The 24,458-nt window shown below is 42.2% G+C and overlaps 1 protein-coding gene across 3 annotated transcripts in view; it reads right to left on the bottom strand.

Moving 5' to 3' along the window:
- The window catches only part of ATP8B1 (ATPase phospholipid transporting 8B1), a 145,549-nt gene that overhangs the window by 16,739 nt on the left and 104,352 nt on the right, over positions 1-24,458 (bottom strand). For all 3 annotated transcript variants that reach the window (XM_064379100.1, XM_064379101.1, XM_064379103.1), the window contains exons 13-21: positions 21,692-21,900; positions 18,681-18,724; positions 17,332-17,488; positions 11,102-11,290; positions 8,392-8,504; positions 6,340-6,504; positions 5,464-5,575; positions 3,592-3,667; positions 690-822 (exon numbers count right to left, since the gene is read on the bottom strand). In XM_064379100.1, the coding sequence (XP_064235170.1) occupies positions 690-822; positions 3,592-3,667; positions 5,464-5,575; positions 6,340-6,504; positions 8,392-8,504; positions 11,102-11,290; positions 17,332-17,488; positions 18,681-18,724; positions 21,692-21,900 (1,198 nt within the window). The remainder of the gene's footprint in view (positions 1-689; positions 823-3,591; positions 3,668-5,463; positions 5,576-6,339; positions 6,505-8,391; positions 8,505-11,101; positions 11,291-17,331; positions 17,489-18,680; positions 18,725-21,691; positions 21,901-24,458) is intronic.

Below are 24,458 nucleotides of genomic sequence, written 5' to 3'. Positions count from 1 at the left end.
GCAATGGCACGATCTTGGCTCACTGCAACCTCCGCCTCCCAGGTTCAAGCGATTCTCCTGCCTCAGCCTCCTCAGTAGCTGGGATTACAGGCATGTGCCACCACACCCAACTAATTTTTGTATTTTTAGTAGAGATGGGGTTTCACCATGTTAGTCAGGTTGGTATTGAACTCCTGACCTAGTGATCCACCCGCCTCAGCCTCCCAAAGTGCTGGGATTACAGGCATGAGCCACCGCGTCCAGCCATATATATATATTTGATGGAGATGAGTTTTGCTGTGTAGCCTGGGTTGAAGTGTAGTGGCTATTTTTTCACAAGTGTGATTATTGCATGCTGCAGCCTTGAACCATCTTCCTGGTTCAGCCTCTAGAGTAGCTGGGACTACAGGCACACGCCACCACATCCAGCTTATAAAATATGTGTACAACAAAAATTTAGAAAATCCAACGATCTATAAAGAAGGAAATGAAAAATGTCCATTAATTAATAAACCAAGATAACTGCTTTTACCTCTTCGGTATACTTCCTTTCATGTATCATACACTATTAGGTCTCAAACTTGGAAAAACCACACTTTGATGTATAGGCTAAGAGACTAAGGTTGGCAGTTAACATGTGAAAGCATTTAAAAGTGGCCCCAAATGAACTTCTTTCGAGTTTAAGGCACAGAAACACTAATGATACATACCAGCCAAGAACCAGTGATGATTAGGGCACGGTTACCACCAGATGGAAAAAAAGGTTCCTGCACAGGTGGTACAAACTTTGCATAGACTCCGCCTCTGTTCCTCTGGTTTTCCATCCTTGTGTGAAGAAGAGAACTAGGGGAAAACAAATTGAAGTGTTTAAAGTATAAGACCATAAACAGGCCCTTGACTCTGAGATAATTTTGACTTAAAAAAAATTGTGACAAAAAAACAAAGTTTACCTCCTTAACAATTTTTGTTTATTTATTTTATTTTCATTATAATTCTTTTGAGAGAGGGTCTCACTCTGTCGCCCAGGCTGGAGTGCAGTGGCATGATCATCCATCACTGCAGCCTCGACCTCCCAGGCTCAAGTGATTCTCCAGTCTCAGCCTCCTGAGTTGCTGGGACTATACTCGCGTGCTACCACTCCCAGCTAATTTTTGTACTTTTTGTAGCGATAGGGTTTCACCATGTCCCAGGCTTTGACCATTTTTAAGCATACAGCTTATGAGTGTTAAGTACAGTCACATTGTGATCCCACCAATCTCTAGAACTTTTTCTGCAAAACTGAAACTCTACAGCTATTAAAACAATAACACCTCATCTCACCCTCCCTCCAGTCCCTGGTAACTTCCAGTTCACTTTCTGTTTGAATGAATGTGAGCACTCTAGATACCTCATCTATGTGAAATCAGACAGTAATTGTCTTTTTGTGACTGGTTTATCTCGCTTAGCATAATGTCCTCAAGTTTCATCTATTTAACATATGTCGTAATTTCCTTCCTTTTCAAAGTGGAATATATTCCATTATGTGGAGGCACCACATTCTGTTATCCGTCACACACTGATAGGCACCTGGGGTGCGTCCACCTCTTGGCTTGTGTGAACAGCATTGCTATGAACATGGGTGTGCATGTATCTCTCTCAGATCCTGCTTTCAATTATTTTGTAGATATACCTAGAAGTGGGATTGTTGGCCGGGTGTGGTGGCTCACGCCTGTAATCCAAGCACTTTGGAGGCCAAGGCGGGCGGATCACCTGAGGTCGGGAGTTCAAGACCGGCCTGACCAACATGGTGAAACCCCGTTTTAAAAAAATAAATAAATAAAAAATAAAAATAGAAGCGGGATTGTTGAATCATATGGTAATCCTTTTTAAAATTTTTTGAAGCATCACCATGCTATTTTGCGTAGTGGCTGAACCATTTTATATATTCCATCAACAATGCACAAAGTTTCTTTACCAATGCTTGTTATTTTCTATTGTGTTTTGTTTTTGATAGTAGCCATCCTAAAGGGTGTGAGGTGTTATCTCGCACTGGTTTTGATTTCTCTTCCCCTAATGATTAGTGATGATGAGCATTCTTTTACATGTTTATCAGCCATTTGTATGTCCTCTTTGGAAAAAATGTCTACTCAAAGTGCTTTGCCCTTTTTTTTTGTTTTTTTGAGTCTTGCTCTGTCACCAGGCTGGAGTGCAGTGACTGGATCTTGGCTCACTGCAACCTTCGCCTCCCAGGTTGAAGCAATTCTGCCTCAGCCTCCCAAATAGCTGAGACTAAAGGCATGCACCACCATGCCCAGCTAATTTTTGTATTTTTAGTAGAAATGAGGTTTCGCCATGTTAGCCAGGATGGTCTCAAGCTCTTGACCTCGTGATCTACCCACCTCGGCCTCCCAAAGTATCAGGCACATAAATGAAATCAGTTCTAAATGGAACTGATTTAGGTCACAAGGCTACTGATTTTGTTTGTCTAATTTAACGGAACACCTAATATACTACAACAACTAGAAAATGCTTTATCATCATCATTAGAAATAAGACTAATATTGACCATCAATTCCCTCATCACTTTATCAGACCTGGCAACTGTGTGTATGTTAACAGCTTAATCCGACCTCATGCTGGTCTGAGAGAGGTGTTGTAAGGAAAAAGCTTAAGGAACTGTCAGGCCATCAGTCAACACATCATAGCGACTGTGTGCAGCGTATTTATAGCTTCAGAACAAGACAGGGCTTTTTCGTCATACATTTCCAGGTCTGCTGTGACTCTGATTCAAAGCTAACAAACGTTTCAGCATGTGCTAACATTTGAATTATCAGGCCTGCCCCACCTAGACTAGATTACAGAGGACCTACATGCTGTAACCCACCCACACAACATTTCCTTCTGGGCAAAGGTTTTGTTTTGTTTGTTTTGTTTTGTTTTTCCCTTTCTTCTATTTCCCTTTCAAAAGTAAAAGTTCCTAGAAAAAGCAAAACAGGACTATAATTCATATTCATTTGCTAACGATATTATAGGCTCACTTCCTTTTCCAGTAAGGTGAAATAAGAAGACATCTTTTTTTTGTTGTTTTTTGTTTGAGTCAGAGTTTTGTTCTTGCTGCCCAGGCTGGAGTGCAGTGGCGAGATCTTGACTCATTGTAACCTCTGACTCCCAGGTTAAAGTGATTCTCCTGCCTCGGCCTCAGGAGTAGCTGGGATTACAGGCACTGGCCACCACATCCAGCTACTTTTTATAGTTTTGGGAGAGATGGGGTTTCACCACGTTGGCCAGGCTGGTCTAGAACTCATGACCTCAGGTGATCCACCCACCTCGGTCTCCCAAAGGGCTGGGATTACAGGCGTGATCTACCGCCCTGGCCTGTACTGAGAAGGAGTGGAGAAAAATTGCCTCTGAAGGGCCCCAACTTTCCCTAAAAGTAAAATCTACTCAAAATTAAGCTGAACCTTGATTACCTGGAACTGTCTGTTGTTGCCTTGCTTCATTTAAACATGAGCAAACTGCCCCAAGTGACATTATCGTAGCCCCTAATTCTCCAAATTGACTATCTTCTTCAGACAGTCTTGTATTTGGAATGATGAGCTATTATGTAATTTCATACTGCAGGCTCTTACTCACTTAATATCCTCCCCGTAGCAGATGGTGGTGTCTTCAGTCAGAAGTTCACAAGCAAATCCTATATTTTCGGCAGTTTCTACAATAGAATAAAATTAAGGCAAATGTTATTCCTGTTGTTTTTATTTTGTTTTTTGAGACAGCATCTCACTCCCATTGCCTAGGCTGAAGTGCAGTGGCACAGTTTCTGCTCACTGCAGCCTCAACCTCCGGGGCTCAAGCCATCTTCCCATCTCAGCGTTCCCCCAGAACCCAAGGATTTGGGAATACACACTTGCTACCAAGCCTGATTAACTTTTGTATTTTTTCTTTTCTTTTCTTTCTTTTTCTTTTTCTTTTCTTTTTTTGTTTAAGGCAGAGTCTCGCCCTGTCGCCTAAGCTGGAGTGCAATGACACGATCTCAGCTCACTGCAACCTCCGCCTCCTGGGTTCAAGCGATTCTCCTGCCTCAACCTCCTGAGTAGCTGGGATTACAGGCACCTGCCACCACGCCCAGCTAACTTTTTGTATCTTTAGTAGAGACGAAGTTTTACCAGGTTGGCCAGGCTGGAACTTTTGTATTTTTTCCAGAGATGGGGTTTCGTCATGTTTGCCAGACTCATTCTTACTGTTGAACTGAATAATTAATTTTACCTAGTAATGATGTTTTTTAGTGCATGAATATAACCAGATTCACACAAATATGATGTTTTTCTGTAGCAATCTATAGGAATCATATACAGAAAAAAATCCTTTTCTCTATGAAAGTCAAAGTCTAATTTGAAATGTTTTCAATTAAAATATGTGCTATATTGTCAAACATATAAACTGCTTATTTAATAAACCAATGTTCATTAAATTACTAAACACTGTTAGTTCATAGTTTAATTACTCTATTATTGGTGGGGGGTAGGGGAGAGAGGTAAAGATAATTTCCACCAACACTTACATGCGTTGTGGAAATTTTTTTCCCTTGTTTGTGAGACAGAGTTTTGCTCTGTCACCCAGGCTGGAGTGTAGTGGCACGATCTTGACACACTGAAACCTCTGCCTTCCAGGTTAAAGCAATTATCCTGCCTCAGCCTCCTGAGTAGTTGGGATTACAGGCACACGCCACCACATCTAGCTAATGTTTGTATTTTTAGTAGAGACAGGGTTTCACCATGTTGATCTTGATCTCCTGACCTCATGATCTGCCCACCTTGGCCTCCCAAAGTGCTTGGATTACACGAGTGAACCACTGCACCCGGCGATTTTTATTTTTCCTTTTCAGATTACCACCCAATTTGGCATTTATTTAAGGTCACGGCTGTGCTTCTCTTAACTTCACAGAGTGTGTAACCCAGTGATGATTTCAGAACAAGAGACGTTATTTGACTTCTTGTGAGAGGCTTGCCAAGTAAAGCATCAATACCAAACAAGTGCTCGTTGAGTTCTACAGTCAAACATTAAAATCTTTCTTTCCGTAAGTATATAATTTTATTGCCAAGCAATAAAACGGGCAAGAAGACAAAAGTTATTATTCAGCACTTTGTATTGTTCTACTCTGTGCTCACCAAATGTCAAAGCACTGGAAGGACAGAGGCATGAGGGGGATGGCCCTTTCAGGACGGGAGCCCACATCTGGCTGGAGAGATAAGACCAATCATAATCAGCAAAACATGGCCAGGAGCTCAGTTATAAAAAAGAAATTGCTACTGAGGGGGATCAGGAAAGGATGCAGAAGGGTGTGCTGGAATAACAGAGGAGGGTTTCTCAGAAAAAGCATCTTCCGTCCAAGGAAACAGTGTTTGTACAGGAGGAAAAGTCTGAGGAGGTCATCTTGGGCAAAGGAAACGGCAGCTACAAACATTTGTGAATTAACAGCTATGCTTCCCTGAACAATGAATTACCTACCCTTTTTGTCTCCAGTAAGAACCCAGATCTTAATGTCAGCTTTTGCAAGTTTTGAAATGGTCTCTGGAACTCCATCCTGCAGCTTGTCTTCAATAGCTGTAGCTCCTAGGAGCTAGAATGTACATTTAAAAGAAAAAGGAATTAACAAATAAACTAAAAATTTTCTGTAATTACAGGTTGCCAATCTGTAAAAAGAAGGGCTAATTATACATCCTGGTTGCTGCTCTCCTGGGGCCAATGGCCAGTGTTGACAGGGAAGGCTGCCATGTTTCACATTTACTGCAAACTAACACGGCTAAAAACTTTCTCCCTAAAGAATGAACTATTTAATTTACTGAGACAAAAATGCAAGTACAAAATCAAGGATGTTAGAATTAGACTTTCCTTGTATATTTGTGGCTTTACACTGACATAAACAAGTTGTAATACTAGCTATTTGTTGAACATTTCTCACTGATCTACACTCTATGAGAACTAGGTATGAAATCTGGAAAACTTTTAGAAACAACATATTTTTCTTATTTCAAGATTTGGTAGAATATGAATTGTCTCAGTAATTCTCTCAATGTAATAAGTATTAGATACAGGTTTGTTATTGTTTAAAAATTAGAATACATTTTAATAAGTGATATAAAAATGATGGAATTGAATTAGAACCTCTCCTAATGTGTTTTGTCTTTTGGTTTCTCATAATGGTAACTTCCATTCTGCTTCTGTTTTGCTCAACAAAAGAAAGAACCTTCTTCTACTGTGCCAGTGTCAAATGCTGAAGTTACAATTATCTCTTAAGCATGAGATCAAATATGCAATAAAATTTAATAAAAATTTCAATTCTGCTTAGACTATCAAAAAAAAGTTATAAAGGCTAAAACTCACAATTAAGTCTTTTTCAATCTCCTCATATACTTTATCCAGAGCTTCGTCTCGGTTGGTTGAGGACACACTGGCAGCCATAAACTTTTTATTCCATTCTGCAAATTCTTTTTCTTCAATTTCTTTGTAGCAAAGGCATAGGGTTCTAAGAGTTTCATTTGCAAAGACCTGTTTTATTTAAAAAAAAAAAAAAAAAACCACCAGTACAAAGAATAGTTAATTTTATGCAATTCAAGATCAAGTTCAAAATTTTACTTTGAAGTAATACACTATCAGAATTTAAAAAGAGACCATTAAGGATGATAGATTCTGTAAAAATACATTTTGGGGGGGGGATTAAATGTCACTTTTTTTTTTTTTTTTGAGACAAGATCTGGCTTTATCACCCAGGCTGGGATGCAGTGATACAATCCCGGCTCGCTTCAACCTCCACTTTCCAGGCTGAAGCCATCCTCTCACCTCAGCCTCCAAGTAGCTGGTACTACAGGTGTGCACCATCATGCCTAATTTTTGTATTTTTTGTAGAAACGAGGTTTTATCATGCTGGTCATGAACTCACGAGCTCATGTGATCCGCCCAACTCAGCCTCCCAACGTGCTGGGATTACAGGCATGAGCCACCATGCCTGGCCTAAACATCACTTTATAATAGACTTTGCTTTTCTAAACTTCTATAGGGTCCAGGACTGCACTTCCAGTTTCTAAAGGGAAAAGTTCACCTTTCTTCTTAGTCAAGTCACTAGAGTGAAGAAAATCTTTTTCTCTTAATGACTAGGAAAATATCAGACCAAGGGAGATGCCTTGGGGTGTAGTGACATAAACATGAACCTGACAACTTTATTATTTATTTTTATTTTTAATTATATAGAGATGGGGTTTCGCCATGTTGGCCAGGCTGGTCTCAAACGCCTGACCTCAGGTGACATGCCCACCTTGGCCTCCCAAAGTGTTGGGATTATATGCGTGAGACACCACACCTGGCCTATAGTTACATCTTGTCTAGCCAAGATGGCAAAAGTGGTTCAACTGATTGAGTATTTGCTTTCAAAGATTCTTTGGAAGGTTCTGCATTTATTTGATTAGATGGTCATCATTCATATCCTCATAAGAACTCATCAGTTTTAAGTGCATCAGCATCAGTATATAATCTTAAAATGTGACTCCACTTAGGAGACAACATATTCATCAGGCTCCTCTCTGAAGGCTGTTTACCTGACTCTAAAACTCAATCGATCCTTAACGTAAAGGGGAAAAAACCCACCGTATATTAAGTACCTCCTAGGTGATAGCCACTGCGGAAGATGCTTTCTCTTACAATGATCCTCCATGATGGGAATTATCCCTTCCCTCTTTCACAGGGGGAATTAATGATTCATATAATATATCTACCATTTTTTCCAAAGATGCAAACTAGTAAAGAGGCAGGGACACCAGGTTGGACTGATGTCCTCCATGCCTCCCTGCCATTGTTGTACAGAACCAAAACAATGTGAGGAGTGGTAGGTAATTCCAACAGTGGAAGTTCCAGAAACATTCTGAGTAGTGGCAACATCGCTGGACTAAGCATACAGCCTCCTAAGGACTTGGAAGTAATTGAGACCAAACTGTTTTACTAACAAAGCTATCAGAAGTCAATGATCCCATGCATTGCTTTGTCATCCTGTCACACACGAAGGCTTTCCTTCCTTCATGCTACACCTTGAAGTCAGTGAAGTTCTTGGAGGCCACACACATAGTAAGACTACAACCTAGGATAGTTATGCAGCTTGCTCAAGGTCACTGGAAGAGAGCTAAGCCATTCTCCTGCCTTAATCCTACCGACCTTGAAGACCCAGATGCTGGGAGAAGGCACTATGGTCATATCCCAGGAATTCAACGGCAGGGGCAGAACTGGAACCCAGGTGGCTGTAATAGTACTTTGCTGCTCTTTCTGCCCCAACTATTCCAAAGCAAAGGGAGGGTCAGCAGTTAACATACAGCTTTCATGCAAACTTAACAGACAGCATCAGAAAGTAAGATCAGACTCCCTCGCAGAAAGAATAAAAGTGACACTTACATCCAGGGCATCCTGTGTTTCTTGCTTAGTAGGATTCATTCGATGTAACCGTTCATAAATAACAGTATCAGCACCTTTACAGTAAAGCTTGATATTGCCTTCTGGAGTTCTTACTGGTAGTAAAAGAAGGAAATCAACACAACAAAGTTCAAAGTTGTTTGATTTTTTTTTTTTTTTTTTTTTAGACAGGGTCTTATTCTGTCACCCAGGCTGGAGTGCAGTGGTGCAATATTGGCTCACTGCAGCCTTGACCTCCCCAGCTCAAGCAATCCTTCCATCTCAGCCTCCTGAGTAGCTGGGACTACAGAAGCCTGCCACTATGACTGGCTAATTTTTTATTTTTATAGACATGGAGGTCTCACTATGTTATGCTGGTCTTGAACTCCTGGGCTCAAGTAATCCTCCTGCCTCAGCCTCCCAAAGTGCTGTGATTACAGATGTGAGCCACCGCACCTAGCTAAGTTTGATTTCTTAATAGAAAACTACATTTATAAAGTTAATTTGAAGTGTTGCTAGGCTCATAATTCACTACTAGCTTAAAATCATCAGTTCATCTAGAAAAGTGTTGCCTTCAACAAAACTGGTAAGTCACTATCTACATTGAATATAATAGTGAAATAAATATAAAAAGATTCCTTCACAGTCAGCTCTGTTTTCCATAACCTTACTTAATCTTCCAACAAATATTTATTGACTCCCTACTATGTGCTATGCCATGTGCTAGTTACTTTCTTTCATAGAATTTTCCTCCATCCAACCAACAGGAAGTTTCTCATGTATGAACTCACAAGACTTATTGCCTTTAATACTCGGACCATAACACCACTCCTTGTGACTATTTTCTTTTGTTTCTTGATTAGTGCACAATTGCAATACATGTCTCATTGCTAACTAGATTATAAGGCAAGGTAGATGACAGGCATGAAAATCAGTCTAGATCTGTGTGAGGGACACAGAGAGGATTCAGTAAATGTGCCTAAGGAGGGTGTAATAGACAGTTAAACCTGTATATTTTTATTGGCTAAAAATTCAATATCAAGCCAGGTGCAGTGGCTCATGCCTGTAATCGCAGCACTTTGGGAGGCCAAGATGGATGAATCATGAGGTCAAGAGATCGAGACCATCCTGGCCAACAAGGTGAAACCCTTTCTCTACTAAAAATGCAAAAATTAGCTGAGTGTGGTGGTACACACCTGTGTACAGTCCCAGCTACTTAGGAGGCTGAGGCAGGAGAATCACTTGAACCCAGGAGGTGGAGGTTGCACTGAGCTGAGATCATGCCACTGCACTCCAGCCTGGCAACAAGCGAGAATCCAAAAAAAAAAAAAAAAAATTCAATATCATAGTGGAGGAGGCTTGTAGACACCACCTTAACCAAGTAATCAAAGTTACTATCCCCAATAATATATACCTTCTGATGTGATACTTAGAGAAGGGCATAGCATCACTTATGGACTCTTCCTGCCAACAATGTGTAACCTAGATCTAATCATGAGGGAACACTGGAGAAACCCAAAAGGAAGGATAGCCTATGAAATAACTGGCCTGTGCTTTTAAAAAATGTCAGTGGATGAAAGATCGAAAACAGATTGAACCATCCTTGACTCAGAGTCATTATCACTTAATGTAACCTGTGATCTTGGATTGGATCCTGTACCAGAAAGACATAAAGAAAGAACTTCCCTGGTAGAATCTGAAAAGTCTATCAATTAGATAATGTTGTATGGTGTTAAATTTTCTGGTTCTGATTATTGTACTGTATGTACAAGTGAGTGTTCTTCTTCTTAGGCAATACCTACTATGGTATATAGTACAGTATTTAGGGGAAAGGGACATTAGGGCTGCAATTTATTCTCTTATGTATATATATGTATATATAAAATATATACTTATATACATACATATACACACAAATGCTTATGTGTATATGTGTATATATATGCATATATATTTATTTATTTAAATCATGCAATCTTGCTCCTTCTAATGAAATTTACTCTCAAATGGTTCAGAAAACAATATCTGTATGTATGTGTGTGTACATATATGTGTGTATGTATATAGATACATATATATAAGGAAATTAAAAATATGGCAAATGTTAACAATTGGTGGATATGAAGGAATATGAGAGTTCTTTAAACCATTCTTGCAACTTTTCTATAAGTTTGAGATCATTTCAAATTATGAATTTAAAGCAGTTCAGTGTTAGGAAGTGATTTTTATCTTTACTAGGTGGTCTGTTATGTGCCTGCATTGCAGGTATGATTTTGATTCATAAGCACAGCCTTGCTTTCCTCAGGAATCTTTTCCTGCTGAGTCTTCCCTTCCCTGTCATCAAGTAAGGAAGAGAAAGCTCAGAGGTGCTCAAAGAAAAAGAGAGCATGTGTTGCTTAAAATAAGACTGCCACAAACGTCCACCTGCCGCTTCTGGAGTGTTCCACCTGCCACCCCAGATTCAACATCTGGCAGCTCACATGGTTAAAGAAAGTCAGCAGCATTTGCAAGATTTAGAGATACTGCGGCTGTCCCTTCAGGTAGGGAACACTGTGAAGAATGAAGAAAACAATACCAGTTTCAATTAAGTCTGCAGAAATCTCCCAGGAGCCAAGTAGCTTATTCATTGCCCGCTTTATCTTGGTGCCACTCAATACAATGGGCACAAGCATCTAAATGAGTGATTCATAGACAGCCGCTGAGGGGGACCTACCAATGATAGACATTCGCTTCCGGTCACTGTTGAAGTCCAAAATGGCAAGAACATTATAGGTCCTTTCAGTGCCCAGCTCACTGATGGTGATGGTGTTCTGGGTCCTGGCGAGGAAGACAAAGCCGAAGTTCCTGGCGGCGTTTACCAGGGCACCTTCGTCAGGAGAGGCTGCCTGGTAATTGAGATGACCTAACAAGGAAGTGAGAGAAATCCCAGAAAAGCTGTAAAACCAAATACAGAGCTCACTGCTGAGACCTCCACTGAGGCTCCTGTGGGGGTCAGCTGGGCTGCAAAGCCCAAAACATCCCCAGGAAAATGAGTCATTGACTCTGAAGGGTTATGCCAAGATTAAAACATCTTTGTTTTATCTTGACTTATAAATGGGAATGTAAACTAAAAGTGAAACAGTGGCTGAGAATGGGTGGAAATTCCCATAATCCCACTATCCACAGGAAAAACAACAGGTGTTGACATTTTATCATTCCTTCCAGTCCCTTTTACAATGTCTATATCTGAAATTGTTTCTGTCAAGCTGAATATACATTCACATCCTGATTATTTTAATGCTGTATCTGAGCATATTGCCATCTCTTTGTAAATTCTTTATAAACATTTGAACAAATGTAAACATGTTATCATTTTCACATTACAGACGCTTAGTTTATTTCTGAAAGTTTTTGCTATCAAAAATAACATTTAATAACCTTTTTGTATGCGTGTAAAGATTTTTCTGTTTTGTTTTTGTTTTTTTTTTTCTTTTTAGAGACAGTGGTCTCCTCTTATTGTTCAGGCTGGCCCTGATGTCCAGGGCCCAAGTGATTCTTCTGCCTCAGCCTCCTGAGTAGTTAGGACTACAGGTGCGTGCCACTACACCTGGCTTGTTTTACCAGTTTATCTTCCCTCTAAAAGAGTATATTTTCTTTCTTTTATTTTTTTTTGAGACAGGGTCTTACTGTGCCACCAAGGCTGGAGTGCAATGTTTAATGTTTAAAAGTTAAATAATGGAAAATTGTCTTCTATTCACAACTACATTTCAACAATAAGAATAAGCTAGGTTCAGCAGCATGTGCCTGTAATCCCAGCTATTACGGAGGCTGAGGCAGGAGGATCACTTACGCCCAGGAGTGTGAGGTTCTAACGAGCTATCGTCATGCCACTGCACTCCAGCCTGACTGACAGAGCAAGATGTGGTCTCTTTTAGAAAAAAGATAAAACCAGTAAGAATAGGAATCAATCTCACAGTCAGATACACAGAAGAGTACGTATGCTACATGATTCCACTCATATAAACCAAAAAACTGACACAGCTAACCTGTGTTATTCATAGTCAGGAAAGTACTTTTCTTGGAGGGGTAATCACTGGAAAGAAATATAAAGGGAATTCTAGGAGAATTGATAAAGTTGTTTTTAAAAATCTGGGTGCTCATTACAAGAGCATATTAGTTTGTGAAAATTTATTGAGCTATATACTTATGATACATATATATCTCTGAACACATGTACTTCAATAAAATGTTTAAAAAATACTCTGCCTACCCAAGATCTTCTATTTTTCTACTCCAGTTATTTTGTCCCAAAATAGAAGGAAAAGCATTTCCATGGACAGATGACTGAACAGAAAGGGCATTTAGCTTTCCAAAATATTTTGACCAGGACGAAGACCACAGATGCATGGAGCGTTTATACCCCAGTCTCACTTGGAACAATCAGTGCTCTGGGGTAATGGTGGCAGAGAGAGCTAAACACATCTTCCTTCCTTCACAATTAGCTCAGAGGATTCACTCTTTAAGTCAGTATTAATCACTTCCTAATTAATAATTAAAGATGACATTTTAGGGTCTCTCTATATTTGTTCACCCAGAAAGTCATTCACCAGAAGCTATAAAAGCACTTCATAAATCTGGCCATGTGACAAACATACACAAATGCCAGAGGGCAAACTATTTAACCAGGAACAAATCAGCAGCGGTGAGAACAAAGCCCTTCCCTTCGGCAATTTAAGCTGGCACAGTGATATATGGCATAATACTGACAGCAAACACATTTCCAGCCGAGAAAAGAAACAAAATAATAAAAGATAGTAAAGTTCCCACAAGTAAGACAATCATATCTAGAGCAAACACCTTGATATTTTTATCATTAAAGAGAAAAGAAGGCCAGGTGCGGTGGTTCATGCCTATAATCCCAGCACTTTGGGAGAGGTGGGCGGATCACCTGAGGTCAGGAGTTTGAGACTAGCCTGGCCAACACGGTAAAACACCGTCTCTACTAAAAATACGAAATTAGCCAGGCATAGTGGTGTGCGTCTGTAGTTCCAGCTACTAGGGACGCTGAGGCAGGAGAATCACTTGAATCCTGGAGGCAGAGGTTACAGCGAGTGAGTCAAAATTGTGCCACTGTTCTCCAGCCCAAGCTCAAGGCTGGGCACAGTGGCTCATGCCTGTAATCCCAGCACTTTGGGAGTCCGAGGTGGGCAGATCATTTGAGATCAGGAGCTCGAGATCAGCCTGACCAACATGGTGAAAACTCGTCTCTACAAAGACATAAAATGAGCCGAGCATGATGGCGGGTGGCTGCAATCCCAGCTACTGGGAGGCTGAGGTTCGAGAGTCACTTGAAACCAGGAAGCGGAGGTTGCAGTGAGCTGAGATCAAGCCATTGCACCCCAGCCTGGGTGACAGAGCGAGACTCTGTCTCGAAAACAAACAAAAAAAGAAAACTAATATATCCTCTCCATACTCGGCCCCTATTTGTACTCAATGCTCAGGCCACACAAATTGTGGAAGTAGTCAGATGTTCATGGCAACATATATGAAAGGATTTTCTCCCCTCTCTTGTTGCTGCTATGTCCAATTTTTTTTCCCCTAGAGACAAGGTCTCACTCTGTCACCCAGGCTGGAGTGCAGTGGCATAATCATGTCTCACTGCAGCCTCAACTGCCCAGGCTCAAGTGATCCTCCCACCTCAACCTCCCATGTAGCTGGGACTACAGGTGTGTGCCACCACACCTGGCTAATTTTAAATTTTTTTATACAGATGGCATTTCACCATGTCACCCAGGCTGATCTGGAAATCCTGGGCTCAAGCAATTCGCCCAACTCGGCTTCCCAAAGTGCTGGGATTACAGGCAGGAGCCACCATGTCTGGTCTCTATTCTTAAAAAAGAGGAAATGAGAGCAAGGGGACAGCAGCATGGTGGAGCGGAGGGAGGACGGGACTAGAATGCGTTTGAACCTGCTAGCTGGCTGTAGGCAGGTCCCTCGTGCTTTCTAAGTCTGAATTTCCATATCTATAAAATTTGGTGGCTGGGCACAATGGCTCACACCTGTAATTTCAGCACTTTGGGAGGCCAAGTCGGGTGGATCACCTGAGGTCAGGAGTTCGAGACCAGTCTGGCCAACATGGTGAAACTTCATCTCTACTAAAAATACAAAAATTAGCTGGGCATGGTGGCAGGTGCCTATAGTATCAGTACTCGGGAGGCTCAGATATGAGAATTGCTTGAACCCAGGAAGCAGAGGTTGCAGTGAGCTGAGATCGTACCACGGCACTCTAGCCTGGGTGACAAGAGCAAGACTCCATCTCAAAAAGAGAAAAAAAAATTTTTTTGAGATACAATCTTTACAGTCCTTTTCAAGGGATCCTTTCTTGGTACTTGATGGTTAAAAGCCAAAATCAATTTCTTCTCTAAGCTCCTGCACTAGAAACCTAACAGGTCTCTATTCTTAGTGGATACAGCAATTGCCTATCTTATAGTGGAAGAAGAAAGACTCCCCAGGTGGTATAATCCTTGGCTTCAGCTGACAGTGGGACAAAGAGCTACAGAATGTTAGGCTGGAAGGGGCTTCTTTTTGTTTATTTTTGTTTTTTGAGACGGAGTCTCACACTGTCGCCCAGGCTGGAGTGCAGTGATGTGATCTCAGCTCACTGCAACCTCCACCTGCCGGGTTCAAGCAATTCTCCTGCTTCAGCCTCCCAAGTAGCTAGGACTATAGGCACATGCCACCACGCCCGGCTAATTTTTTGTATTTTTAGTAGAGATGGGGTTTTACCATCTTGTCCAGGACGGTGTCAAACTCCTCATCCACCCGCCTCAGGCTCCCAAAGTGCTGGGATTGCAGGTGTGAGCCACCGTGTCCGGCCCTGCTGGAAGGGACTTTGAACATCCAACCTTCTTACTACAACACAGAGGAAGGTGGTTCTCAGACAGGGACCCAAACTGGGCTGACTCATCTCTAACACGTGCTCCAGGGCTCTTCCCATAACATCCCACTGGGGAAAAATAAAATAGGGACTACAGGATGAATTAACGTTTGTCTAAGTTGGCCAGTTAGCCCTTAAAATACTATCATGTACTCAGAGAAGTGTACAATAATTATGCTAATGAGTAAAAACCAAAGGGAACCAGGTGACTTTGTAATATCATACTTTACGCTTATTGCATGAGGAAAATTGGCATGGTGAGTCAAATAGACTTTGACCTCTGCTTCCATGATTCATGACCTGGTATCATCCCTTTCTATCCATCCCCACAATGCTGATAAACCCTTCCATGTGTCCACCCTAAATTTGAACTCTGTAACCTTGCTTCATTACAATATGAGATTCATCTTTGGAAAATGTGTTTCTTTGAAACTTGCTGAAAGGTATCACATACAGCTTCTAGACATTTAGGTGTTTTGTTTTATTTTTGTTTTTTTGAGATAGGGTCTCACTCCAGCACCCAGGCTGGAGTGTAGTGATGGGACCATGGCTCACTGCAGCCTCGATCTCCTGGGCTCAAGCGATCCTAGCCTCAGCCACCTGAGTAGCTGGGACTACAGGCATGTGCCATCATGCCTGGCTAATATTTTATATTTTTTGGTGAGATGTGGTTTTGCCATGTTGCTCAGGCTGGTCTTGAACTCCTGAGCTTAAGCAATCCATTCACCTCGACCTTCCAAATGCTGGGATTACAGGTGTGAGCCACCAAGTGTTAGCCTACACATTTAGGGTTTTTTTTTTTTTTTGAGTTGGAGTCTTGCTCTGTCACCAGGCTGGAGTATGGTGGCCCAATCGGCTAACTGCAACCTCTGCCTCCCAGGTTCAAGTGATTCCCCTGCCTCAGCCTTCCGCGTAGCTGGGACTACAGGCACGTGCCACCACACCTGGCTAATTTTTTTGGTGTGTATTTTAGTAGAGGCAAGGTTGCTCCATGTTGGTCAGGATGGTCTCGATCTCCTGATCTCGTGATCCTCCTGCCTTGGCCTCCCAAAGTGCTGGGATTACAGGTGTGAGCCACTGTACCCAGCCCACATTTAGTTTTTATGCATATTCCTTCCCTGGAAACTTCATACCTGCTATGTATAAAACATTGAAATTGAGAACAGAGAGGGACTTATGTATGTTGCGCTGACTGAAGTAAAAAGTGGGAGATGTAGTGAAGTGGATGAAGTGAATGAAATGAGGGAATGAAGTGAAGGCATACTACGCCTTATTACAGAAACACCAAAAGAACTCCTTTTGCTTTTTCTATAAAGTGCACATATGTCTATATAATTTATCATTATGTCCATTTGCGATAAAATGACTAGCTTTCCTTGATACAGGACAAACTTGCTGTGACAAAGCTGGCACAAACTGCATTTAAGTTTTCTGCAAAGGAACCTACAAGCCATTCTGGCTTGTTCCCATGAAATTCACATTAATTATGCTCCTTTACATGGAAAAGGTACCTTAAAGAGATCCAGGCTGTGGCTGATGTCATTTCAAACCCAAACTATAACAGAATCTAGTAAATAAAAGCATATATCTCAAATTATTTGAAAATATTTCAAATATAGAAATATTAGCCAATAGAAAAGATTAGCCAAGTTCAAAGTCCATTTCTTATATAGATAAGGCTTGACTTTTCACTCTCAGCAAATGCTCAATAATAATGTGTGGAGAAAAGTTAGATTCTTCTATTGTAATTCAAGTATCAACCATTTCTCAATCAGATTTCATTTATAAAGTGAAAAAAACACACCTGGAACTATAACTATGAATAAGATGTAAGTTTTCAGGGACAAGAAGTTTGTTTCCTACTTTGCTCTTTCATAAACCATCTAGTGGTAGGTGCTGAAGAATATTCACTGCATTCGAATATGAGACAGATGTGTGTACTTGACATGCATTTGAGTCATAAGTAGGAGTTACCTGGAAATGAAAAACCTGATCTCCAGTGCCTGAGATGCCAGAGAAACACTCACCATCAATCCTATCCACCATGACCGTGTGGCAAACTGCAAGCAAGAAGAAGAACTGTCGCACTTCCGGCTCCTTCCCTGATTGGATTTGCTCAATAAGATAGTGGTCATAAAATGCAAACTTCTCGTCAGCATGTGTGTTCCAGCTAAAATCAACTTGCTGAAAGAAATAGAGAAAAGCAAAATATGATTTTATAAAATATTTTTGACTTAACAAATGACATGAATTTTTCTTCAAAGGCAGGCAATCCACTCACTCATTTCTTTGTATCCTTTGAAATGCAAAAACCACCTTAGGATTTTAGCATATTCTTAAATGTCAAGAGGCTCACAGCTATCTTAAATAAAGACATTTTTTTTTTTTTTTGAAACAGGGTCTCACTCTGTCATCCAGGCTGGAGTGCAGTGGCTTGATCTCAGCTCTCTGCAACCTCCACCTCCTGGGCTCAAGCAATCCTTCTGAGTAGATGGGCCTACAGGCATGCATCACCATACCTGGCTGACTTTTGTACTTCTTTGTAGATACGGGTTTTCATTGGTCTCAAATTCCTTGACTCACTTGATCTGCCTACCTTGCCTCCCAAAGTGCTGGGATTACAGGCATGAGCCACCATGCCCAGTCAAAAGGTACTTTGTGGTGGATTAAACTGTGTTCCCCCAAAAGATATGTTGAAGTTCTAACCTTCTGGTTCCTATGAATGTGACCTTATTTAGAAATAGGGTCTTCACAGATGTAATCAAGGTCAAATGAGGTCACACTTGATTAGGGTGGGTCCTAATCCAATGACTGGTATCCTTATAAGAAGGGGAAATGTGCTGGCCAGGCATGGTGGCTCATGCCTGGAATCCCAGCACTTTGGGAGGCTGAGGCGGGTGGATCACTAGGTCAGGAGATCGAGACCAGCCTGACAAACATGGTGAAACCTTGTCTCTAAAATACAAAAATTAGCTGGGCGTGGTGACGCACACCTGTAATCCCAGCTACTCAGGAGGCTGAGACAGGAGAATCACTTGAACTTAATAGGTGGAGGTTGCTGTGAGCCGAGATTGCATCTCTGCACTCCAGCCTGGGCGACAGAGTGAGAATCTGTGTCAAAAAAAAAAAAGGAGAAATGTGAATACAGAGACACACAGACACAGACACACGGGGAGACCATGTGACAACAGAGGTAGAGACATAGAGTTGTGCTTCAAGTCTCTAAGCCAAGGAACACCAAGGACTGTGGGTAACCACCAGGTGCAGGGAAGAGCAACAAGAGTCTTCCCTAGACCTTCAAAGGAAGCGTGGCCCTGCTGCGACCTTGACATACGTTCCCAGCATCCCAAACAAGTCTTCAGCTTTAAGGTCTCACCTCTATTTTGTTATGGTTGTGTTGAGAGGCATCCCGATGGTCCCCTGAGAAACAAACAGGACAAAACAAATTGGTTCTCCACCTGTGTCCAGAAGCTCCTCCTCACCTGGCTTTGCTCAATAGTGGTGGTGGTGAGACCATATATGACCTGGAAAGGCTAAAATATTTATTATCTGGCTCTTTACAGAAAACATTTGCTGATCCCTGGTCTAGATATTCAAATGCTGGTCCCTCTCCACTACATTATCCTAGGGGCCTGAATCATATTCTTTGAAATGCTTTACCTCTCTCAAGTCAGAAGGACCCACACGTGAGAGCCACGTCCTCAGCCCCTCAGCATCCCTCCATCCTCACTGATACTCCTTATGAGAAAAAGCACTCACAGTGTACAGTTTCCTACAAGTAGGAAGTATATTTCCATTTCCCTATATCATTTTAAACAGTTGTGCTATTAAGTCTATTTGAAATAGAGAACACTCTATTTAAATATGGTATTAGCCTTATTTGTAAACTTACAGAAAATTAAATTTCTAAATGTTTCAGAAAATAAGAACTGAAATCAACCTTTAAAACAATCGGCTAGGTGTGGTGGCTCACTCCTGTAATCCCAGCACTTTGGGAGGCTGAGATGGGTGGATCACCTGAGGTAAGGAGTTCAAGACTAGCCTGGCTAATATGGTGAAACTCCATCTCTACCAAAAATACAAAAATTAGCCAGGAATGGTGGCACATGCCTGTAGTCCCAGCTACTTGGGAGGCTGAGGCAGGAGAATCACTTGAACCTGGAAGGAGGAGGTTGCAGTGAGCCAAGATCACACCACTGTACTCCAGTCTGGGCAACAGAGTGAGACTCTCTCAAAAAAAACAAAAACAAAAACAAAAAACAACTCTAGGCCAGGTATGGTGGCTCATGCCTGTAACCCTAGCACTTTGGGAGGCAGAGGCAGGTGGATCACTTGAGGTCAGAGGTTCAAGAACAGCCTGGTGAACATGGTGAAACCCCGTCTCTACTAAAAAAAAAAAAAAAAAAAAAAATTAGCCAGGCATGGTGGTGTGCACCTGAAATCCCAGCTATTCAGGAAGTTGAGGCAGGAGAATCATGTGAACCTCGGAGGCAGAGCTTGCAGGGAGCTGAGATCACACCACTGTACTCCAGTCTGGGCAATAGAGCGAGACTCCATCTCAAAAACAAAAACAACAAAGACAACAAAAACAATGGTAGTGAAATACACATAACAAAATTCACCATCTTAACAAGTTTTTTGTTTGAATAAGGGTTTCACTCTGTCACCCAGGCTGGAGTGCAGTGGTGCAAACCCAGTTCACAATAGCCTCGATGTCCCTGGCCTGAGGTAATCTTCCTACTTCAGCCTCTCAAGTAACTGGGACTACAGGCACATACCACCATGCCCAGCTAATTTTTGTATTATTATTATTATAGAGATGGGGTTTTGTCACAATGCCCAGGCTAGTCTCAAGGGATGTACCTGCCTCAACCTCCTAAGGTGTTGGAGTTGCATGAGCCACTGCACACCAGCCAACCAATTTTTGTTGTTGCTGTTTTGAGACAGGGTCTTGCTCTGTCACCCATGCTGGAGTGTAGTGGTGTCATCTTGGCTCACTATAGCCTTCAACTCCTCAGCTTAAGGGATCTTTCTGCCCCAGCCTCCCAAGTAGCTGGGACTATAGGCATGCACCACCATACTCTGCTAATTTTTTTAATTTTGTAGAGAAGGGGCCTTGCTTTGTTAGGTCTAGAATTCTGGGTCTTGAGCAATCCTCCTGCCTTGACCTCCAAAAGCGTTGTTATTATAAGCATAAAACACTGCGTGCGGCCCATTTTAACCACTTTTAAGCATCCAGTTCAGTGGCATGAAGTATATTCATGCTATTGTGCAGCTGTTTCATCTTGCAAAATTGAAACTGTACACATTAAACAAACTCCCAATTCCCCTGCCCTCTCCCTCCCCTGCTACCCACCCCTGGTAACCACCATTCTACTTTGTCTCTATAAATTTGATTATTCTAAGTATCTCATATAAGCAGAATTATACAATATTTGTCCTTTTGTGACTGGCTTACTTCACACAGCATAATGTCCTTAACCCATTTATGCCTAGTGTTCCATAATTGGAACGCTAAGTGTGTGGGAGTTATTTCTACCCTACTGCTCAAGGTCACCACCAAGGTCTGATTGTAAAAATTCAAAAAATTGCAACCTCCAGCATAAATGAGTTCAGGTTCATCTGTGTTGTGGCATTTGTCAAATTTTTCTTCTGAATAATATTCCACTGTATGTATACCACATTTGGTTTATTGATTCATTCATTCATTGATGAATGCTTGGGTTGCTTCCATCTTTTGGCTATTGTGAATAATGCTGCCATGTACAAATACCTCTTTGGTGTACGAATACCTCCTTGAGTCCCTGTTTCAGTTATTTTGAGTATATAACCTGAAGTGAAATTGCTAGATCATACAGTAATGAGACTTCTAATTTTTTTTCTTTTTCTGAGACAGAGTCTCACTCTGTTGCCCAGGCTGGAGTGCAGTGACGTGATCTTGGCTCACTGCAACCTCTGCCTCCTGGGTTCAAGCAATTCTGCCTCAGCCTCCCGAGTAACTGGGATTACAGGCGTGTACCACCACCACACCTGGTTAATTTTTATATTTTTAGTAGAGACAGCATTTTGTCTTGTTGGCCAGGCTGGTCTTGAACCCCTAACCTTAAGGGATCCACCTGCCTCAGCCTCCCAAAGTGTGGAATTATAGGCATAAGCCATTATACCCAGCTGTGAGCCCACTTCTGGCTTCTGTCCTCTTCCACGCATGTGTCCCCAGTGCTGTCCATGGTGCTCCTCTGGCATTCAGCTGGAGAACGGCCTGCGCAGCAGGACTCTGCATCAGGAGGGCACCAGCAACCCCAGGAGACAGGCTCTGGTCCAGGTAGTGCCCGGTACAGGGCAAGCAGCTCCCACTCACCCAGAAAATGAGTGATGGCTTCCACTCACCATATATCTGCCCATTGATACAGCACTTTTTAAAGGTCATGATATTTTGTGTGAGCGTCCCCGTCTTATCAGAGAAGATATAATGGATCTGCCCGAGTTGTTCATTGAGTGTTGTGGTTCTAGCTTTTGCGGGTGTGTCCTTCGCAGCATAGTACATTTGCAGGTCCCAGTTGATGAAGTGACTCTGTCCGAGACGAATCACTTCCACGCTAGGAAGACAGAAGATTATTTTCCTTAGAGAGCTCAGATATGAGTGGCAAGTTGTAGAGACTTTATTCTCATTGTACAGAAAAGAGCAAGCTGCTTATCTACTGCCATGGTCTGAATGTTAGACTCTCCCTTCAAATTCGTAAGTTGGAGGGGGATTCTAACCAAATCCCTGATTCAGCAGTATTGAGGTGGGGCCTTTAAGGTCATTAGGTCATGAGGAGTCCACCCTTATGAATGGGATTAGTGCCCTTATCAAAGGGGTCCAAAGGAGCTTGCTTGTCCTTTCTGCCATGTGAGGAAGTAGCTAGAAGTCACCGGCTGTGGCTATGAAGCAGAAAGTGAGCCATCACCAGACCCTGAAACTGCCAATGCTCTGATTTGAGATGTCCCAGCCTCCAGATCTGTGAGCAATAAATTTCGAAGGTCTTTTGTTACATCAGCCCAAACTAAGCCCTCTACAGGGAGACAAGCCGATGCACTCAGCCTCTGGTTTCTCCTAACCACATGCGTCATTCTCAGGCTTGAGGGTCAAGCTGATTTTAGACAAGTAATTTCCATTCAAAATTGCTCAGTGAGATTTCCCACTCATTCCTGGGCACATTTACCCAAGGCACCCATGTTCAGAAAACACAGTCCACCAGAATGGATAACACAGCAACACTGCAGACAGAGCTGTGGACACAGCAAGGCTGACTTTCTTTTCCCCCATTCCCCATTGTACCTAGGGGCAACTGGAATGGCTGCGTTCACCTTTGTCCTCAGTAATCCCAGCACTTTGGGAGGCCAAGGTAGGTGGATCACTTGAGATCAGGAGTTCGAGACCAGTCTAGGCAACATGGTGAAACCCTCTCCACCAAAAATAAAAAAATTAGCCGGATGTGGTGGCAGGTGCCTGTAGTCCCAGATTCTCAGGAGGCTGAGGCAGGAGAATCACTTGAAGCCAGGAGACAGAGGTTGCAGTGACCCAAGGTCATGCCACTGCACTCCAACCTGGGCAACAGAGCAAGACTCTTCCTCAAAAAAAAAAAAAAAAAGGCTGGGCGTGGTGGCTCATGCCTGTAATCCCAGCACCAGCACTTTGGGAGGCCAAGGAAGGTGGATCATGGTGAAACTCTGTCTCTACTAAAAATACAAAAATTAGCTAAGTGTGTTGGGGCACACCTGTAATCCCAACTACTCAGGAGGCTGAGGCAGGAGGATCGCTTGAATGGGGAGGCAAAGGTTGCAGTGAGGTGAGCTCATGCCACTGCACTCCAGCCTGGGCAACAGAGCGAGACTCTGTCTCACAAAAAAAAAAAAAAGAAAATCAAAGCAAAGCAGGGTGAGGAGAGACAATCTCCAGGATGGAGAAGTGAAGGTCAGAAACAGAATGAGTCAGGAAAGACCACGGTAATAAGGTGCTGTCTGAGTAGAGGCCTTTTTAGTGAAAGGGCAGCAGATAGATACCTAGAGGAGGATGGTCCCAGCAGAGAAAAGACCAGGTGCAAAGGCCCTGTGGCAGGAAGAATATCAAGGGAGTTAGAGTGGCAGAAGCCCAGGGAGGTAAGCTGAGGTGCAGAAGGTGTGGGCGGGTGGAGGGCTGAGCACCAGATCACACTTGGGGCCTCAGAGGGTGGGTTTATTCTGAATGAGTGTTGAAATCAAAGCAGAGATACTATCTGGAAGACCTTGCTCCAACATGTTTTCAAAGGACCTTTATCTCCAAGAAAAATAAAGAAATCATGTTTGTCACATGATATACCTTTTATAATACACATTGATAGTTTTAGGATAAATTATCTGTGTAATAGTTCCCTTGACAAAGGTAACGCTCATCTCAGTTTTTTTCAAAGTTGCTGTGGAACAGATGTTCCTTCATGTTAAAAGAATAACAGTAACGACATGTAATCAAATTAAAGATAAAGCAAATGTACATGTAATAACATTAAAATAAAATAAATGCCTCTAATTATAGGTGTGTATGTGATCCCTAAGTCCCTGGGCTATTCTTTATCAGAAGTAGGAATGAACTCTGGCTGCTGGGATTATTCCAAAGCACTAACCCTACCAAAAAGGTCTCAAAGTCAATTGGTCAAGGGCAGTGAACTTTCATACTAAAGAAAGAAAAAGGCTGGGCGTGGTGGTTCACGCCTGTAATCAAAGCACTTTGGGAGGCCAGATCACCAGAGGTTGGGAGTTCCAGATCAGCCTGGCCAACTTGGCGAAACCCCATCTCTATGAAAAATACAAAAAATTAGCCAGGCATGGTGCCTGTGAACCCAGCTACTCAGGAGGCTGAGGCAGGAGAATTGCTTGAACCAGGAAGTTGGAGGTTGCAGTAAGCCGACATGGCATCATTGTTCTCCAGCCTGGGCAACAAGAACAAAACTCCATCTTAAAAAAAAAAAAAAAAAAAAGCCAGGTGCAGTGTCTCACGCCTATAATCCCAGCACTTTGGGAGGCGGGCAGATAATGAGGTCAGGAGTTTGAGACCAGCTTGGCCTACACGGTGAAACCTGTCTCTGCTAAAGATACAAAAAATTAGCTGGTCATGGTGGTGGGTGCCTGTAATCCCAGC

This window comes from Aotus nancymaae, unplaced genomic scaffold (genome assembly GCF_030222135.1).
Source record: "Aotus nancymaae isolate 86718 unplaced genomic scaffold, 86718_ANA_hifiasm-v0.15.2.pri h1tg000020l, whole genome shotgun sequence".
NCBI lineage: Eukaryota > Metazoa > Chordata > Mammalia > Primates > Aotidae > Aotus > Aotus nancymaae.
Note: the sequence above shows the minus strand (reverse complement) of the source record. Positions and strands in the feature narration are given on the sequence as shown.